This window comes from Trichomycterus rosablanca, chromosome 15 (assembly GCF_030014385.1).
Source record: "Trichomycterus rosablanca isolate fTriRos1 chromosome 15, fTriRos1.hap1, whole genome shotgun sequence".
In the NCBI taxonomy this organism is placed as follows: domain Eukaryota; kingdom Metazoa; phylum Chordata; class Actinopteri; order Siluriformes; family Trichomycteridae; genus Trichomycterus; species Trichomycterus rosablanca.
The window spans coordinates 13,324,810-13,345,426 of NC_086002.1; the positions used below are offsets into that span (position 1 = coordinate 13,324,810).

A 20,617-nucleotide genomic window follows, 5' to 3' on the forward strand; every position below is an offset into this window, starting at 1 on the left:
CAAAAGATTTAATGAATACATCTATTATTTTTCCAATGGTAATTTAATGGCGGACTTGCAGCAAGGCCAATTGGGAGTTTGAGGCAGGTGCGGGAGTCGTGCGATGTGCCAGCTGGGATTCTGTTTAATGCCATCCGCTATATTCAGAATAGACCATTGAAATGGAAATAAGTGGAGTAGAGGCTCCTGGATCACTCAAGCGCACATGTGTACACACGTAGACACCCACGCAGTTTCAGTGCTGGAATAAATTAATACTGATTGGCTTGTTAATTCAGGAAGCGCCTATTGGAGTCATGCTTCACAGGAGTTTTCCGCGAACCCACGGGAAAACAGGCTCGTTTATCTTCTGTCGCTCCTCTGCCCTACCCATCTCCCTCTCGCAGCGTTTGTTCTCTCGCGTTTGTTCTTCGCTTTTATGTGCATATGCACAGTAAAGCTTGTTTACTTCAACAAGGGAAATTCACCTTTTTGTATGAGAATATCGCTCATGATGTTAAAACACATAAAAACCTTGTAACAACAGCAAGCTGATTTACTTACAACATCTACAGAGAATGTGACACTAGAGGCGTCTCTGCTGTGATTTACTGAAACCTGAAAATTATCTTGAATTTGCGTGTTTAAAATATACCTAAAAACTAGATATTAATCTGATGCACACTTTGCACCATGCAGTTAAAGGGCAGAGAATAAGACCACATAGACAAAATAATTTTGAACACTTAAATATCAAGAACAGATTAATGATAAATTACTAGAACAGATAAATTACTAGGGGTGTAACGATACACTCTACCCACGATGCGATTCATGATACTGGGTTCATGATACGATGTTTTCCCGATTTGTTTAAACAAAATGAAATTGAAGACAAATAAATGAATAATGCAAATAAAGAAAGTATCCTCTCATAAATACATTTGGCTGGAAAATTCCGAACTTGGCAACCCTGTAGTGAGGTGAATAGTGCCAGGGCCCTCTGCTGTTTAAAGTGAATATTGATTCAGTATACATGTAAACCGATTTGAATTGTTACACATGTGAATAGATTTTTAACTGTCTTGCAAGTGTTATATTGCTTCCATGCACCAAAATTAATTTTATGTCAATCTGAGACGGTCATAAAATGAGGCGGTGGCAGCTTGGTGGTTAAGGTACTGGACCAGTAATCAAAAGGTTGCTGGTTCAAGCCCCACCACTGCCAAATGGCCACTGTTGGTCCTCCTAATTGTATTGTCATAGTTGTAAGTTGCTTTGGATACAAGCGGATGCTAAATTCTGCGAATGTAAATGTCATTTTCAGTTAAAGCAGCAGTATGTAAAATGTCGAAGCCTCTCTGGTAAAAACATGTAACTGCAAGTGACTTTGTGAATGAAATGATTGAGGAATATGTGAGTGTGTTTGGCTTGTGATGGACTTGCGACCCGTCCAGGGTGTTTTCCTGGCTTTCGCCCAGTGAATCGGACCCACCGTGACCCTAAATAGGATAAAGTGGTAAAACAGACAATGCAGTGGCGTAACTACAGGGGGCAGGTGCACTGGGGCCCATGGTGGGGGGGGCTCCACGACATGAACTCAACCACCCACCTCACTGCCCCCCCCCCCCCCCCCCCCCCCCCCCCCCCATTGGCTGCAAGTATTATGCATGTGTTATGGCAAGCCAAACAGGAAATATATAGCAAAACACTGATATATACAGGGGTTGGACAAAATAACTGAAACACCTGGTTTTAGACCACAATAATTTATTAGTATGGTGTAGGGCCTCCTTTTGCGGCCAATACAGCGTCAATTCGTCTTGGAAATGACATATACAAGTCCTGCACAGTGGTCAGAGGGATTTTAAGCCATTCTTCTTGCAGGATAGTGGCCAGGTCACTACGTGATGCTGGTGGAGGAAAACGTTTCCTGACTCGCTTCTCCAAAACACCCCAAAGTGGCTCAATAATATTTAGATCTGGTGACTGTGCAGGCCATGGGAGATGTTCAACTTCACTTTCATGTTCATCAAACCAATCTTTCACCAGTCTTGCTGTGTGTATTGGTGCATCGTCATCCTGATACACGGCACCGCCATTGGATGCACATGGTCCTCAAGAATGGTTCGGTAGTCCTTGGCAGTGACGCGCCCATCTAGCACAAGTATTGGGCCAAGGGAATGCCATGATATGGCAGCCCAAACCATCACTGATCCACCCCCATGCTTCACTCTGGGCATGCAACAATCTGAATGGTACGCTTCTTTGGGGCTTCTCCACACCGTAACTCTCCCGGATGTGGGGAAAACAGTAAAGGTGGACTCATCAGAGAACAATACATGTTTCACATTGTCCACAGCCCAAGATTTGCGCTCCTTGCACCATTGAAACCGACGTTTGGCATTGGCACGAGTGACCAAAGGTTTGGCTATAGCAGCCCGGCCGTGTATATTGACCCTGTGGAGCTCCCGACGGACAGTTCTGGTGGAAACAGGAGAGTTGAGGTGCACATTTAATTCTGCCGTGGTTTGGGCAGCCGTGGTTTTATGTTTTTTGGATACAATCCGGGTTAGCACCCGAACATCCCTTTCAGACAGCTTCCTCTTGCGTCCACAGTTAATCCTGTTGGATGTGGTTTGTCCTTCTTGGTGGTATGCTGACATTACCCTGGATACCGTGGCTCTTGATACATCACAAAGACTTGCTGTCTTGGTCACAGATGCGCCAGCAAGACGTGTACCAACAATTTGTCCTCTTTTGAACTCTGGTATGTCACCCATAATGTTGTGTGCATTGCAATATTTTGAGCAAAACTGTGCTCTTACCCTGCTAATTGAACCTTCACACTCTGCTCTTACTGGTGCAATGTGCAATTAATGAAGATTGGCCACCAGACTGGTCCAATTTAGCCATGAAACCTCCCACACTAAAATGACAGGTGTTTCAGTTATTTTGTCCAACCCCTGTATATATATATGGAATAAAACAGATATGTTTATATTTATTTTTTGCACTGGGGCCCATGAGCTCCTAGTTACGCCACTAAGACAATGAATTAATAATAAAGCCAGTTTGCAATGGGGTTTGAATCATTTTGATTATACTTACTCATAACTACATTTTGTAATAAAATAACAATATTGTTTGATTTTTGACTGAAAAAAACCTCTCAAGATTTGTTTATTTAAATTTTGGTCATAAACTATAAAGAAAGGACCAAACGGGTTAAAGATTTGTGCAGGACAAAAACATTACATCACAAAAATCACATCACAAAATGTTCTACTGGCAAAACTAATAAAATAAATTAAATTCTGTAATTCACACTTTCTCAAAATGTCTTCAATTTTTGTAATACAATTTTGCCATATTGCTCACACATGTAGGTCCTATGAAAAGATCTAATAAAATAATATAGAAATAATAACTGTTGGAAACTTCTGTCCTGCTGTATTATTAAAGTTTCATGAAGCAATTCTGCTCATTCCTTTGACATCCAGTCGAATCCATTAGGAGGTAATAATACTGAAGGCTTACAACTCTATCTTAAAGCACTTTTACTTTTAGGAAAAGGTACAAACTGAGGTGTTTTGCTTTATTTAGAGCAGGGGTGTCAAACTCAAACCGGCCCGCCACGTCATTTTATGTGGCCGCGAGAGCTTAAAAGACGTATGATTGTTGTGATGGTTTGAGTAGTGAGACGTACTTATAATTTAATGGGACACCTGCGCCTTTCAGCGGCAACCGTCGACATCGTAGTCATGGCAACTAACTTTGACCTTCGCTAATAAGCCAGGTCACTTTTACGTTTTAGCGGCAAATGAACACGGGGTAACATAGTAGCGTAAACAATAATAAATAGAAGTTCATTCTTTTGCAATCCAATACAGAAGCATCGTCTGTAAGTAGTAGACGTTTATATTCTCAGTTGTTTGTAAATGTTTAGCGAGTATGTTACAGCGTTTCAGTTAAGAATTTACCATAATTCCGTAATTAATACTGTTGTTACCGTTACTATAGCAATTAGTATTTTTATACAAAGTGCTAACTCATTAGCCCTATTCAACGTTTGGTTAAATTTCATATTGTACTAAATGTAACACTTAACTACAGCTATGTGCATGCACTGTATTGTTTTTTTATTGTTTTTATTGTTTGTATTTTGTAGTTTTACTCCATTCTGATGCACACAGTGTACAGTTAGGAAGCAAATAAAACCCGACGTAACTGTATTTTAGATGGAGTTGTCTGTCTGTCTGTCTCTCTGTCTGTCTAGCTGAGAAAGGGGGAAAAACTCATAGCGAGGGCAGAACAATTGTCTTAAAATACACTGTAAAATTGTACAGTAACTGCATCTCCCACAATGCATGCCACTAGATGATGTTCAGAAATATTTACAAATAATCCCAAAATGTACAAGAAGAGAAAATTGAAGCATAAGGAAGAGAATTTAATGAAAGATGGAAAAGTGAATACAAGTTTGTGCTTTAAGAAGTATAAATTTGGCATTTTGACACCAAACACAGAATTTAGCCTCCAAGAAAAACAACAAATTGTGCGAGACTTAAAAGGCAGACTGCAATCACAGCAGGATATATTACAATCAGCCCTTTGAGGGCCACCATAATGCTGATGTGGCCCTCAGTGAAAATGGGTTTGATACCCCTGATTTAGAGGATAATTAGGAGGAGCCTGTCCACCATTTTCAACCTGTTCTCCACTCACTAAATGACTACTACAACCATAATACAGCAGTTACTAGTAGAGTGGCTTAATACTCTACCTGAGTAATACAGCTAAAAACACTTTGAAAGCCCCACTGAGAGCCCTATTCTTTACACAATATATGGTCAAAAGTATACAGACACCTGACCATGAGCTAGTTGGCCATCCCAATCCAAAACAATGGCCTTTACTCATTTGGGATTATTATTACACACACCAAAACACTGATGAATCAAAACCAAATGTAAATTCTACTTATAATATTAGAATGTGTCACTGTAACACATCATCAGTAATTTGGAAATAAATTAAGAAAATTGCCCTAAGTGGCCCAACAGTACAGCGGATGACACAAAGGGAAAGGGAATGGGCAATTAATAAATAAAGAGTTATGTTTGTTTATTAGGATTTTAATGTCATGTTTTACACTTTGGTTACATTCATAACAGGAACGGTAGTTACTCATTACACAAGGTTAATCAGTTCACACAAGGTTATATCGAACACAATCATGGACAATTTAGTATCTCCAATTTACCTCACTTGCATGTCTTTGAATTAAGAGTTAATAAGGAGTAAAATGAAAAGTCTTGTTTGTAAGCAGATTTGTGGTTCCATGTCCGGATGTGGAACTGAAACCTGTCACATGGCTGCTTTTTTGGAATAGAAAATAAAACTAGAGCTAGAACTTCTCATTTCCCCAAAACTGGGGCTCTATATCTGGAACTGGCTTTTCTTCTGTAACTGGATCTGGTTGTAGGTTATCTTGTTGTGTTTTTTGTTCCACCAAAATTAGAGCTGGCACAAATCCAATACTCTGTGTTGGTATCGGTCTGATATTGGCCCAAATCATTGGATCGGATATCGGAAGGAAACAAAAAGAGAGGGTAAACCGATCCAATACTGTTACTTAATGTAAATAACACTTAATGTAAATAAGGCCATTGTTTGTGTGTAAAGCAAATAATACACGAAGATACGTTCCAACAGAGTGCCGTTTATTGCCACTAACTTTTGATGACATTATTAGCATGTGCCACTGATCTACAACTCATCCACAACAGCCATTCAGAAATTAAAACACACTGATCTACTTCAACTTTTAGCATTTAAAAAAAACATCTACTACTGCCACATCTAAAACCACTGTTTAAACACAATAAAAATCTCATTATAAATGATACATTATTCACCTGAGATAAAGAAAACTTATCTTGTCCCGGCTTGGAGATATCTCACATCCTCAATGATTAATCCATTAGTGTTATGAAATAAAGCAAACTACTATGCCGTTTCATGTTTAGCCACAGATGTCCTCTTCAAAATCTTAAATCTAAATCTAAAAACGTGACAGAACTTTAACGGAAAAGCTCTTCGTCAATTCTAATTGGTCCATCGCATTTGATTGACATCCACATCTTCCAATTGTAGACACGTTTGTTAAACAAGCCAAAAATGCTGCTAAATGTTCTGTGTGTAAAAGTTAAAATAAAATCAGCAGTTTTGCATAAGTGTGATGTTGTAGGTTCTGTATTTATTCCTTTAGAATATTTGTTTCACAGTCTGAGCATTGTTATTTAGATAGCTAGTTTAACCATGGTGCATTGAGACATGTATTATTACTGCTTAGTTGTTTGAGAGAAATGACTCTATTGGATTGGTATCGGTATCGACAGATACCCAATTTGCAGTATCGGTATTGGACATAAGAAAGTGGTATCGAGCCAGCCCTAACCAAAATCATGGATTTGTCAAACTGAAACTGATCAGTGTCTAGCGCTGGGAATATGCTGGCAACATACCTGGACCTGACTGGTCATGTCACTATGTAACCAAAATCGTTTGGGTCTGGTGTCATTTCTGAAACTGTTATGTTGTGAACTGGTCACATGTTATTGTGTCACTAGAATCAAGTCCTTATGTCTAGAACTGGTAGCTGGATGCTCCATGCCTGAAATAAAAACAGGTTACATTCCATTTTGTCACCACAATCTTGGCCTCGTGTCTGAAACCAGTCACATGTAGCCTTGTTTGTCAAATTTGTGGTGTTGTGTCTGGAACTGGCTTGGTGTCTGTTTGCTGTCAGAAATGTTGCTCTGTGTCTGGAACTGGTAACTAGGTTCCAGAATCGTGACTTTGTGTCGAAATTATGTGGGTACAATTATGTTTCAATATTTAGGACTAAAACTTGACTTTTTTGCATGCTGCCTTGTTGCTGGATTCATAATAATGTTGAAACATTACTAGGGTTGGCACAAAATTATCACTCGATTCCTTATCCGAACGGCTTTGATGGCTGCTAGTCTGAATGCAGAGTAACTCAGGCCTGCTGCACATTGTTTCACATGAACACAGCTGATAAGTATGTGTCAGAGATGATGGGAATTCGTGGAGTGTTTGAGCTCGGCCTTGGCTGTCTAATCCTGACAAATGATGCACGTTGATCCTTTTTACAGCCTCTCATCAGTTCTCATGTATGTCTGCCCAGAGACATCAGCACCAAGCTTAGCACACTGTGTAATTATTAAACAGTGCAGGAGAGGTGGGAATCACAAAGGATTAAAAAAATGGTGAAATCAGGTTGCTTTGTCCAATAGGGAGGCCAGAGTGAAGTCTTTTCCCCTGTTATTACCAAAAAAAAATGAAAATTATTACTAATATTATCAATTCATAGTAACACAAAAAAGCTGAGCCTCTGGGAGAGCTTTGTAGGGGTGAGATTTAATAAACTGTTTACATTATTAGCAACATAGAAAAACGTTTTGGGGAGGCCAAAAATGACCTTTTGGCAGTTACGTTGCTTTTAAATAATTGGTAGTGGTAGCTTAGCGGTTAAGTGTTGGGCACCTAAGCTAGACCCCTAATCCACAATAATATTCCGTTTTGTTTTGACTGTGGCCTATAATTTGTAGCTTAAATGTCAAAAATAAAAAATGTAAAATGCACTAGATGCACTGCTCTATCCTGGTCAGGGTTGTGACATATCTGGTTCTACTGTGAAACACTGGGCACAACACCAGAATACCCAGGACAGGCCACCATGATTTGCACCCATGTCTCAGCGGTGGCCGGTTAGCCAAATAGACATATCAGAAACAATGTGGGGGAGATGTGTCTTAATTAATACACACCACATTGTGTAACATCACTGGAGAAGCAAAACATAATCTGAATAATATAGAGCAATATGATCTTAAATGTCATTTAAATGACCTTTAAGCTTATTATGTAAGTCTTGCTTACCTCTGGGCAGTCTGTCACTTTGCAGATGAACTTGCTTTGTGCAGGTGAAAAGATGCAGTCGGCTAATGCACAAGTGTCGGAAGGGGTGCGTGTTAGTCACGACGGTCAGAGTCAAGGTCAACATCAGTAGAGATGAAGCAAAATGCAATCAAGTGATTGGATGTGACTAGACTGGGAGGAAAATTGGGGGGGGATGACTGTTTAAATAAAATGCTTCACTTTTATCATTAACAATACACGTATTAGCAGGAATACACGGATGGGGCGACAATCTATCACAAGGCTTCAACCCACCAAAGCATAGCCAAACCAGCTGTTCAGCTGTGGGCTAGCGTAATAGTCTGATGCACCACTTAAGCACACATTATTAGTAATATAAATGGAAATTATTGTTGTTTCTGCATTTTGTTTAGCATTTTTATAGCTGTTTTTGTTCGGTTATTTTTAAGCTTTGATTTACGTTTACAATTAGTAGACGCTTTTATCCAAAGCGACTTACAGTTGTGACAATATACAATCCAAGCAATTGAGGGTTAAGGGCCTTGCTCAAGGGCCATACAGTGGCAACCTGGCAGTGGTAAGGCTTGAACCGGCAACCTTCTGATTACTGGACCACTATCTTTTTTTATTATTATTATTTTCTTTATGCATTTTCTTCCCTTTTTTTCCCCTTTTAAGCACATCCAATTGACCGATTGCGTCATGCTTCCTTTCCACCAATGCCGATCCCCGCTCTGATTGAGGAGAACGAAGCTAACCCACGTATGCATCTTATCACCTACACTTTGACGAGCGCAGTGTAGCTCAGCGTTGTGTATGGAGAGACACCCCCTAAGAGCACTCTTTTTCTCAGCTCTGTGCAGGCGCCATCAATCAGCCAGCAGAGGTCGTAATTGCACCAGTCATGAGAGAGAGACCTCATCCGGCTTACTCCCGCCCATATCTGAAAAACAGGCCAATCGTTGTTCATGTGGCCGCTCAGCCTTAGATGGCAGGCGGAGCTGAGATTCGATACGATGTATTCGAGATCCCAGCTCTGGTTCCAGCATGTCTTTTTATCGCTGCGCCACCTGAGCGGCCCTGGACCAGTATCTTAACCACTAGGCTACAGCTGCAAATTGCAAATTTTATTTAATGTCAGATTATTAGTTCATTTATTTATGTATTATTAAGCGCTTTATTCTGTGTTACTGTAACAGTAGGTCCGGTAGGCAGAAGGCAGGATTACACCATATACAGCATGTTGTTTAATTAAACGCACAGTTTTATTGTAGAACGTAAAGAGAAATGCTGAGAAACATTTTCACTTCTTTCCATCTTCTTCATTTGGATCTTCATTATTTAACTGAAATAAAAAAAAAAGTGCTGACATTTTTGCACCATCAGCAAACTCAGCAAAAGCACAGCTGCACTTCCTCTCCTAATGGTTCCACCTAGACGTCTTCACAATTATCAACACTGACAGTCATGGAAACTGGAACGGAGGCGTAAAATAGAGCAGGAAGGGGATTTCCCGGTTTTGCTTATTCATGCGTCTTCTTCTGTTTAGTCGTAATCCCCGGCCTACTGTCATAATCCATTTGAGATCATTTTGTCCTCCCACGCTATTGTTCTGGTAGGAGGGCGATTGAAAACGGTGTTAAGCAGACTGTTAAATCCAGCTCAGTCTCGTCAGTACAGCAGCAGTGCAGGTCATTTACTGCCTTCACTGGACTGTTTTTTTTTTTACTGTTTTAATTTGTAGTCAGATACATTAGTGATAAATAAGGATAGCAAGAGGTAGAAGACATGTAAAGGGGTAGAAATGTTTTACTATGGATAGATCAGAATTGAGGGGGTTGTGGCACACTGGCTGTAAGTAGTGCTGTCGTCCCACAGCAAGAAAAGCCTGGGTTTGATTCCTTTCTGTGTGGCTTGCATGTTCTCTCTGTGTCTGTGTGGGTTTCCTTCAGGTCCAAAAACATGCAATCAGGCCGTTTGGCAAAATTAAGACCAAGCAGTCTTTTTCTGGTGCTTGGGTAGCACTGTGGTTAATTATGTTAACTCACTAATACACTAATATATACAGTATAATTTATATACACTATATTGCCAGAAGTATTCACTCACCCATTCAAATCATCACCAACTTTCTGCAGAGTCAATCGCTACAGACCTCCAAACTTTATGTGGCCTTCAGAAGAACAAGAACAGTGTGTAGAGAGCTTCATGGAATGGGTTTCAATGGCCAAGCAGCTGCATCCAAGCCTTACATCACCAAGCGCAATGCAAAGCATCAGATGCAGTGGTGTAAAGCACCCCGCCACTGTACTCTAGAGCAGTGGAGACATGTTCTCTGGAGTGACGAATCACGCTTCTCCGTCTGGCAAGCCGATGGATGAGTCTGGGTTTGGCCAAACCCAGCCAAACCCAGACTCGTACTTGTCTGACTGCAACTGTTTTTCAGGAGTTGGGCTCAGCCCCTTAGTTCCGGTGAAAGGAACTCTTAATGCTTCAGCATACCAAGAGATTTTGGACAATTTCATGCTCCCAACTTTGTGGGAACAGTTTGGGGATGGCCTCTTCTTGTTCCAACATGACTGCGCACCAGTGCACAAAGCAAGGTCCATAAAGACATGGATGAGCAAGTTTGGTGTGGAAGAACTTGACTGACCTCAACCTGATAGAACACCTTTGGGATGAATTATAGCGGCAACTGCAAACCAGGCCTTCTCGTCCAACATCAGTGTCTGACCTCACAAATGCGCTTCTGGAAGAACAGTCAAAAATTCCCATAAACACACTCCTAAACCTTGTGGAAAGCCTTCCCAGAAGAGTTGAAGCTGTTATTGCTGCAAAGGGTGGGCCGACATCATATTAAACACTATGGATTAAGAATGGGAGTCACTCAAGTTCATATGCATGTGAAGGCAGACGAGCGAATACTTTTGGCAATATAGTGTATATTAGGGTGTAACCTAAGTGTATTAATGTATTGAAAACAAAACAGAAAAGATAGTCATATATACACAATAAGCTCAATATTTACAAATGTCCTCCTTCCAATGTGATTCAAAATAAGTCCAGAAGGTTTACCACAGTAGACTTGGTAAAGTTCAAAGCTTTTGAGCCTTACCAGAAGTCCACATCAATGTAATCCAGAGTTACCAGTGTGATGCGGTCCCTGTCCAAAACTTCATTTAGTCCTTGTTGAAGTCCTCCGTTTCCAAAATCCATCCAGCAGTTAAATATGGGTAATTGATTTCCAAAATTAACTCAACTTACAATGGAGGTTAGCATATAGCATTAGCATGACTACCTTCCATAATATTTCCAAAATATAAATTATACCAAAAACAATGATAATTATTTCCTTAATAAACACAGTTCACAGGAGAACTGACCAAAAGTAACTTTACAGTGTTGGCCACCATGCCTGTTACAAGGGGTTGCCACAGCAGATCTGGTCCGTATACCAGACTTTACGCCAGTTACTAAAATTGCCCTAGAAGTGAGTGTGTGTTTGCCCTGTAATGGACTGGTGACCTGTCTAGAGTGTTTCCTGCCTTTCGTCTAATGAAACAGACCCATGACCACGATAAAACAGTGGTAAACAGACAATGAACTGATGTCCAAGAGGATTTACAATTTTTTGCTTTCTGTACCTTGGCTCATACTGTTCTGAAACCTGTTACTAAATAAAGCAAAGCCTAATTTCAAATGTATTTCCTATTTTATGCTTGTACCATAAGGTGTAACATATTGGTTCTGTGGAGCCTGCACAGTGTACAATTAGTCAAGCAGAGCCCCCTTTGAGACATTTGGATTTATTTAGGGGTGCTGAGCTTTTTATATCCGGCCAAAGAAAATGAATTAGCAAATTTTAAAAGTTGTTTGTAAATGGATGTGGTGCTTATGTAAGGTGTATTTGATTGGTTGACTGCTCACCAGTAGCATAAACTTTGCACCAATAGCAAGCAATAATAGATGGCGCAGTTGTCAGTTATGCTAGTCCACAATCAGTGGGATCTGGGTTTTGGATCTTGGCAGTGCTATTGACCTGACGGGCATCTACACAGACATGATTGCAAGTCTGCAATAATTATGTGAAATTGAATACAGTACCTTACCGTTACCTCGATGCATTAAAAATTTCACAATGTTCCTAATCCTTAACTGACTTGTTCCAACTTTTCTGGAACATGTTGCAAGAATTAATTTTTTTGGGTGTTTTTTTTTGCATTTTTCTCCCCCTTTAGTGCGTCCAATTGTCCAATTTGCATCGTGCTTCCTCTCTGCCTATGCCGAACCCTGCCCTGACCGAGGAGATTGAAGCTAACCCACATCCCCTCTGACATATGAGCATCTTGCCACCTACACATTGATGAGTGTTGTGCCACCTAGCGTTGCATGCGGAGAGACACACCCTAAGAGCACTCCTTCCTTATCTCTGTGTAGGCGCCCCTAATCAGCCAGCAGAGGTCGTAATTGCACCATTCTGACAGAGAGAGACACATATCCGGCTTTTTGTCCCGTCCCCCAACTGAACAACAGGCCAATCGTTGTTCATATTGCCACTCAGCCTCAAGCCAGTAAGGCAGAGCTGGATTCGATACGATGTATTCGAGATCCAGCTCTGGTTGCAGCGTGTGCTTTTTTGCACAAGAATTAATTTATATTTTTGTTTATTTAGATTTATTAACATATATTTAAACAATGTAGCTATAATGAAATGAGCACCTAAAACTTGTACTGCTTTTATTTAAAAATAGCCCAAGGAGGATTTACAAATTTTTGCTTTCTGTTTTAATTTGGGTTGGCTCGGTGGGTAGCGGGGCAAGGCGGTCCGGGTCCTTTCTGTGCAGAGTTTGCATGGTCTCCCATTGTCTGCGTGGGTTTCTTCCGGAAGCTCCGGTTTTCTCCCACAGTCCAAAAACATGCAAACGTCAGGTTAATTGAAGATTAGTATTAATTTGCATTGCACATACTGTCCCAACTTTTCTGGAATCTGCCACTATATAGAGTAAAGCCAAATTTCAAATGTATTTTCCTTTTGTACCATGAAGTATAACATACTGGTTCTGTGGAGCCTGCACAGTGTACAGTTTGCCAGACAGAGCCCCCTTTGAGACATTTGGATTCATTTAGGGGTGCTGAGCTTTTTATATCTTGGCAAAGAAAATGAATTAGCAAATTTTAAAAGTAGTTTGTAAATGGATTTGATACTTATGTAAGGGGGCGGCACGGTGGCTAAGTGGGTAGCACTGTCGCCTCACAGCAAGAAGGTCCTGGGTTCGAACCCCAGGTGGGGCGGTCCGGGTCCTTTCTGTGTGGAGTTTGCATGTTCTCTCCGTGTCTGCGTGGGTTTCCTCCCACAGTCCAAAGACATGAAGTGAGGTGAATTGGAGATACAAAATTGTCCAAGACTGTCCGATATAACCTTGTGTGAACTGATAAACCTTGTCTAATGAGTAACTACCGTTTCTGTCATGAATGCAACGAAAGTCTATAAACATGACGTTAAAATCCTAATAAACAAACAAACAAAATTTACGTAAGGTGTATTTGATTGGTTGACTGCTTACCAGTAGCATAAACATGGCACAGTTGTCAGTTATGCTAGCCCACAACCACCGGGATCTGGGTTCAAATCTTAGCGGCGCTATTGGCCTGCCAGTGTCTACACAGACAAGATTGGGTGTGTCTGAGGGCAGGAAGGCCAAAACCCTGTGATGGATTGGCCACCTGTCCAGAATATTCTTGTCTCAGTGAGGCCAGACCCGCTTTGAAAGTGCATTGAAAGAAAGTGCATTCTCTAATATATCTATGCCGTTGTTGGAGATTCTGCTATATCTAGTATATATGTCTATATATAGAGAGAGAGCAGAGTATGCACTTACTTTTTCAAAGTACTTAACCCGGTGGTTCTTAACCTATCAGCTGGGTCACAGCTTGCCTCAAGCTTTAATAAACAGGAATAATAGCCCTAAAGTTCTGCTAATGGACCACCACCCTGAGCTGAACTCACAAAAAAGCAGCATACAATTAACAAACATACTGTCACTGTCCCAATATTTCTACCAAGAATAGTGCACACTCATTGGAAAGTAATTTTTTAATCTAAGAAGCAAACATTTTAAACAAGCTGCTGTTACTCCAGTGTTAATGGACTTTGAGAGATGTTACTACTAATTAAGTCTCATTATTGCTAATAAATCAGATGTGGCACTTCATAATGGATTGCAAGTGTCTGTCATCATCCTGCAGTGCAGTGCAGTTACAGATTAATAATACATTCAGTACAGTGTATTTTAATGGACAGACAGATCAGCAGAGCAGGACAGGAAGGGGCTGAGTGCCTGGGTAAATTATGAATGTTCTTGTTAATATGTCAGCAGGGGTTCCATCAGCTACTGCACTCAGCACTTAGCACTAGCAATCGAATTGAACTCTCATCGATGTGCTGGACAGGGCTTTTATCAGAGCTGGTGGCAGCTTTTCCATGGTCGACAGTGCAAAGTGCACAGACGTAGTCCTGTTGGTTACATAACCATCTGACTTCTATTTTTGTTTGTTTTTATTTTTTTTAATGGCCAATATACACTGATCAGCCATAACATTAAAACCACCTCCTTGTTTCTACACTCACTGTCCATTTTAGCAGCTCCACTTACCATATAGAAGCACTTTGAAGTTCGACCATTACTGGCTGTAGTCCATCTGTTTCTCTACATACTGTTTTAGCCTACTTTCACCCTGTTCCTCAATGATCAGGACCACTACAGAGCAGGTGTTATTTGGGTGGCGGATCAATCTCAGCACTGCAGTGACACTGACATGGTGGTGGTGTGTTAGTGTGTGTTGTTGTGGTATGAGTGGATCAGACACAGCAGCGCTGCTGGAGTTTTTAAATACCGTGTCCACTCACTTTCCACTCTATTAGACACTCCTACCTAGTTGGTCCACCTTGTAGATGTAAAGTCAGAGATGATCGCTCGTCTATTGCTACTGTTTGAGTTGGTCATCTTCTAGACCTTCATCAGTGGTCACAGGGCACTGCCCACAGGTGGTTGGTGGACTATTCTCAGTCCAGCAGTGACAGTGAGGTGTTTAAAAACTCCAGCAGCGCTGCTGTGTCTGATCCACTCATACCAGCACAACACACACTAACACACCACCACCATGTCAGTGTCACTGCAGTGCTGAGAATGATCCACCACCTAAATAATACCTGCTTTGTGGTGGTCCTGTGGGGGTCCTGATCATTGAGGAACAGGGTGAAAGTAGGCTAAAACAGTATGTAGAGAAACAGATGGACCACAGTCAATAATTGTAGAACTACAAAGTGCTCCTATATGGTAAGTGGAGCTGATAACATGGACAGTGAGTGTACAAACGAGGTGGTTTTAATGTTATGGCTGATCGGTGTAGTTTCCTAAAGATAATATGCAAGACTAATTAGCATACATTAAGTTTTTTTATAGTTCCCTGTACTGTTATTTGCATAATTTCCTGCAAGGCAGACAATTAAGCAAATGTGTATGTTAATTGTTATTTTTTGTTCATAAATGCATCATTTTGACGCTTCAGGCCAAAAGTTTATTGATGCGGAGATTTAAGGGTTAGTTTATACAAATACCAAATATATTCATTTACTTCTTTTTTTCTACATTCTGGTATAATATCATATCAAATGAAAAGTTACTGTAGTTCTATCTAGCTAGCTATTTTGGTCCTATGCAAATGTTGGTTAAAGGCGACAATAAAAAATGCAGTTTATCTAGTTATCCTGTTTTTGTTGCCTCTGTATATTCAGATATATGCTTGATTAAGCTATTAAATATTTGCCATGTTGTTTACTTTGTTATATTTATTATAAATATTACTCTGGCGGCGCAGCAGTCCAATAAACTAGCCCACCACAAAGTCCTCTGGGTTCTAGTCCTCTGTTCTAAGCATTGCCACAAGCCTGGCCAGAAGCTTAACAAACATAAATACAGGTGTCTAAGCAAGGCAGGATCAAATGGGAATTTGCTTTCTTGCCGTTACAGCAGTGACTCCTACTGTCTGTTTGACTCACTAGCACAGGCGAATGAAGAGAGTAGAGAGTAGCTTAGAGAGTATCATGGTCTTCTGTATAGTTAGAGGCCTGCACATGTTAACAGCCAGCATATGATTCGTTTAAGCAGCATATGTGGCCAAGGTGCACGAGGAAATTGAGTATATCCAAATTGATATGCTACTAAACAGGAGAAAAAGGTATCTGCAGTGTAGGTAAAGTCACAACTTGTTGATCTGTCCTGAAAATTGTAAAGGCTTGCACTGTGCTAACTGCTGCTGGGAGGAATGCTTTATAATTTACTGTGAATTTACCTGTTCATACAAATTGAAGTTTTTACCCGATGATTGTAATTGGTGCATTGACAATTGCTTGATTTTTGTAATACACAAGAAGCCAGCCACTGCATGTTTGGAACTGCGGGCAGATGAACGCACCAGACAGGGGACACCAACTGCCCTATTCTACAGGGTGAGTCAAAAGTCTCAGGACACTCTTTTATTTCAGAAACGAAAGGGAAAATGACATATCTGAATACCCCAGCAAGTAATGGGTGAGGAGGCCTATCTTTTCGGCCGCAATCAGATTTGCAATATCTCTTGTGGTTTAAAAGTTAAACACAGAAAGTTGCAAAAACAATCTGGAACGTTCCCTGTGATGCACAGCTATTTGACGTGATCAGTGTGTTGTCCCTGGTGCTGAACACAGAGCTGAAGGCGCTGGATCCAATCGTTATGAACCCGCATGGGAATCTCTGGAGAAATGCTGTCACAAGCCTCCATGATGCGGTGCTGAAGGTGGTGTTTGTTGCGGATTTTCTCAGCATACACAATTTGTTTGAGATGACCCCAGAGATAAAAGTCCCGGTTTCTCCGAATTTGGCTGTGAGGAATGCAGCAGTGCTGTGTGAAATTGGTGGTCTTTCTGGGTGTCGGTTGTTGAAGTCTGCGGCTATGATACGGCAGCTGCGTTCCCCGGACATCAGAATCACCTCAATCCTCTCTTCTTTTGTCAATTTCATCTTCAGTTACCTGTAACAAACAACAAAAGTTTTGAACTTTCTGTGTTGATAACTTTTGAACCACACAAGATCTGAGAAAATTCTGGTCTTCATTGATATGCTACATGACCACCTTCCCTTTGGAAAAAACTTGCCCTTGATCCAATATGGCGGCTTTCAAGATGGCGGCCATGTTCCGGACATAGCCTAAAAGATAGGCCCCATCACCCATTACTTGCTGGGGTATTCAGATATGTCATTTTCCCTTTCATTTCTGAAATAAAAGAGTGTCCTGAGGCTTTTGACTCACCCTGTATATACATAAGCCAAGTCATGTCAAATTTATTTGTATAGCACTTTTTACAATAGACAGTTTCTCAAAGCAACTTTACGGCATCCAGGACCGAAAGACCAAAACCCCTGCTGAGCAAACCAAGGGCAACAATGCCAACTCCCTTAAAATTACAGGAAGAAACCTTGAGCGGAACCAGATAAGCTAACATGCCAGGGATTGACTAGTTTTGAAAGAGCTCTCTTACATTAAAAAAAAGCAGGGTCAGTCATGCTCTGTTGGACCTCTGGTCACTGCTAAGTGATGTTCATGGATCAAACTTGGGATCTTTTACATCAGTAGGGGAGGTTTTAAAGAGGTTAAACTAAACTTTGGGGTTAAATTTGCAGGTGATTCAGTGTAGTTTTGGAAAGGTACAATTCTTACTCAACGTCTTTCTCTTTCTTAGGTAAATATGTCTACCAACCTATGACAAGCGTGTGCCAGCTTCCCACCACCTCAGTCCCTGCCTCGCCCTCAAAACACAGCGACACCATGAACCTGTCGATTTCCCTGACCGAGCGCCTCCTCAGGACCGCCAAGAACTTTAAAGCCCCACCTTGTCCAGAGTCACCCAGGTTCTGTGTCATCTCTGACCTTTTCGTCGACGACTACATAGTGAAACGGATCAACGGCAAGATGTGCTATGTCCAGAGACCTCCGGCATTACCGCCCGTTCCCCCAGAGACAGTTTCGGCCTCTCCTGCGAAGCTCCCTTCTAAGGAGGCTCAGAATCAGCTGTCCCAGGTTGCTCAAAGTCCAGCCAAGCAAGGCCAGAAAGGGCCAAAAATGGACCACTGTTCATCTCCATCCAGCTCAGAGGACTCTGGGATTAACGCTTTAGGTCTGCACTATATGGAGTCGTGCGAGGACGATTCCTGCGAAGAGGAGGAGGACGAGGAGGAGGACGAGGATGAGTTGAGCACAGATGGAGACTCCAGTCCAGGGAGCTTCTGGGAACAGGATGAGTGCGGTCTGCTTACGCCATCCAAGTCGACTCTGGAGATAATTGAGAAGATTGAGACGACTGTCTGATGCTTCGGGACAGTTTACATTCGAATTCACTTGTTGAAGTCTTCAACCTGACTTCAGATTAAGAGCTGGTTGGTCAAACAAGAGCTCAACCAAAACACAGATGGACATTAATCCTCTCTGTCACAAGGTCTGTTATTGCACCTGTGATATTATATGGAAGCCTTTTTGAGGTTCTTCACCCATTTAGCTACTTAAACTTTCTTCACGTTGTCTATACACCTTTGTTTTCTCCCTGCATGGTGATGATGATGGATTATATACAGTAGAATTCAGAAATACCCTCGTGCACGCATTGAGAAATATGTCTAGATATTATGTGGGGCTATGTTATATGGGTGATGGAATATTATCAGCACAGCCTACAGGTAGAGATTTTAAATTAAAGGTGCACAGATCTTATACTGAGTGTTTGTATTGGCGCCAAGAGTGGATTATACTAATATTGGATTATATTTGACTTATCATTGATTTATTTATCTTCAATAATTGCTTTATACAGTCACAGTAGATTTGAAGCCTTTAACAGAAATAATACGTGCAGGGTGGCAATACATTCGGGACAGAACGCCAGTCCATCAAAGGGCATTATACATTGATGCTTCATGGACAGTCGACAAGTAGACAGGGCAAGGATCAAACCCATGTCTGATGATCTTGGAGCTCTGCAGAACCAACACTACCTGCTATGTCACAGCACATACACTGATCAGCCATAACATTAAAACCACCTCCTTGTTTCTACACTCACTGTCCATTTTATCAGCTCCACTTACCATATAGAAGCACTTTGGAGCTCTACAATTACTGACTGTAGTCCATCTGTTTCTCTGTTTCAAGAGCCCCACAGGACCACCACAAATTATTTAAGTGGTGGATGATTCTCAGCACTGCAATGACACTGACATGGTGGTGGTGTGTTAGTGTGTGTTGTGCTGGTATGAGTGGATCAGACACAGGAGCACTGCTGGAGTTTTTAAATACCGTGTCCACTCACTGTCCAATCTATTAGACACTCCTACCTAAGTGGTCCACCTTGTAAATGTAAAGTCAGAGACGATCGCCCATCTATTGCTGCTGTTTGAGTTGGTCATCTTCTAGACCTTCATCAGTGGTCACAGGACGCTGCCCACGGGGCGCTGTTGGCTGGATATTTTTGGTTGGTGGGCTATTCTCAGTCCAGCAGTGACAGTGAGGTGTCATATCCACTCATACCAGCACAACACACACTAACACACCATCACCATGTCAGTGTCACTGCAGTGCTGAGAATGATCCACCACCCAAATAATACCTGCTCTGTAGTGGTCCTGTGGGGGTCCTGACCATTGAAGAACAACATAAAAAGGGGGGCTAACAAAGCATGCAAAGAAACAGATGGACTACAGTCAGTAATTGTAGAACTACAAAGTGCTTCTATATGGTAAGTGGAGCTGATAAAATAGACAATGTGTGTAGAAACAAGGAGGTGGTTCTAATGTTATGGCTGATCGGTGTATACAGAAAGAACAAGGAAACAAACAGTAACCATATAAGTGTCAATAGGGATGAAACCCAGTTGGTGTGTGGAACCAGCACTACCTGGTGCACCACCATATATAATTCTATACTGTCTGAACCTTAGCAACATAAATTCGCAGACAGCTAGCTTGATTACTGAGAGGACATTAGTATTGGATCAGTATCAGTACTGGATATTGGTATGGTGTCCAAAATTAAGTTTTCCAGTTGAAGTCAAACGTTTACATACACTTGGAGGGTTGTTTAGCAGTCTTGGGTTGTTAAACTGTCCAGGAACGGGTGACAGTTTGGGTTTTTGTTTTGACCTTTGGTAGGGGACTGGTGTTCCATAAACAGAAATGTCACCAGCTGTTTTCAAGCATAATTAATACCAATGAATTAGAAGGCTATGTCACCAATGACATCATAGCACTTCCTACACCACTAGATTAGTTATCCCAAATGCTTTATGTAGTTTTACTCACTCACTCACTTCCTTAACCGCTTATCCAGGGGGGGGTGCTGGAGCCTATCCCAGCTTTTCAATGGCAGGGCAGACACACATACATACACACACCCACACACATTCACCTATAGGGCAATTCAGTGTCTCCAATTAACCTGACTGCATGTTTTTGGACTGTGGGAGAAAACCAGAGCTCCCGGAGGAAACCCACACAGACATGGGGAGAAAATGCAAACTCCACACAGAAAGGACCCGGGCAGCCCTGCCTGGGGATCGAACCCAGGACCTTCTTGCTATGAG

General features: G+C 41.4%; 1 protein-coding gene across 1 annotated transcript in view; it reads left to right on the forward strand.

Moving 5' to 3' along the window:
- c15h3orf70 (chromosome 15 C3orf70 homolog) overlaps positions 1-18,804 on the forward strand; it is a 44,446-nt gene extending 25,642 nt beyond the window's left edge. Inside the window, exon 2 of the mRNA XM_063010446.1 lies at positions 17,729-18,804. Coding sequence (XP_062866516.1) covers positions 17,729-18,354 — 626 coding nt within the window. The 3' untranslated portion in view covers positions 18,355-18,804. The remainder of the gene's footprint in view (positions 1-17,728) is intronic.
- The last annotated feature ends 1,813 nt before the right edge of the window (positions 18,805-20,617 follow it).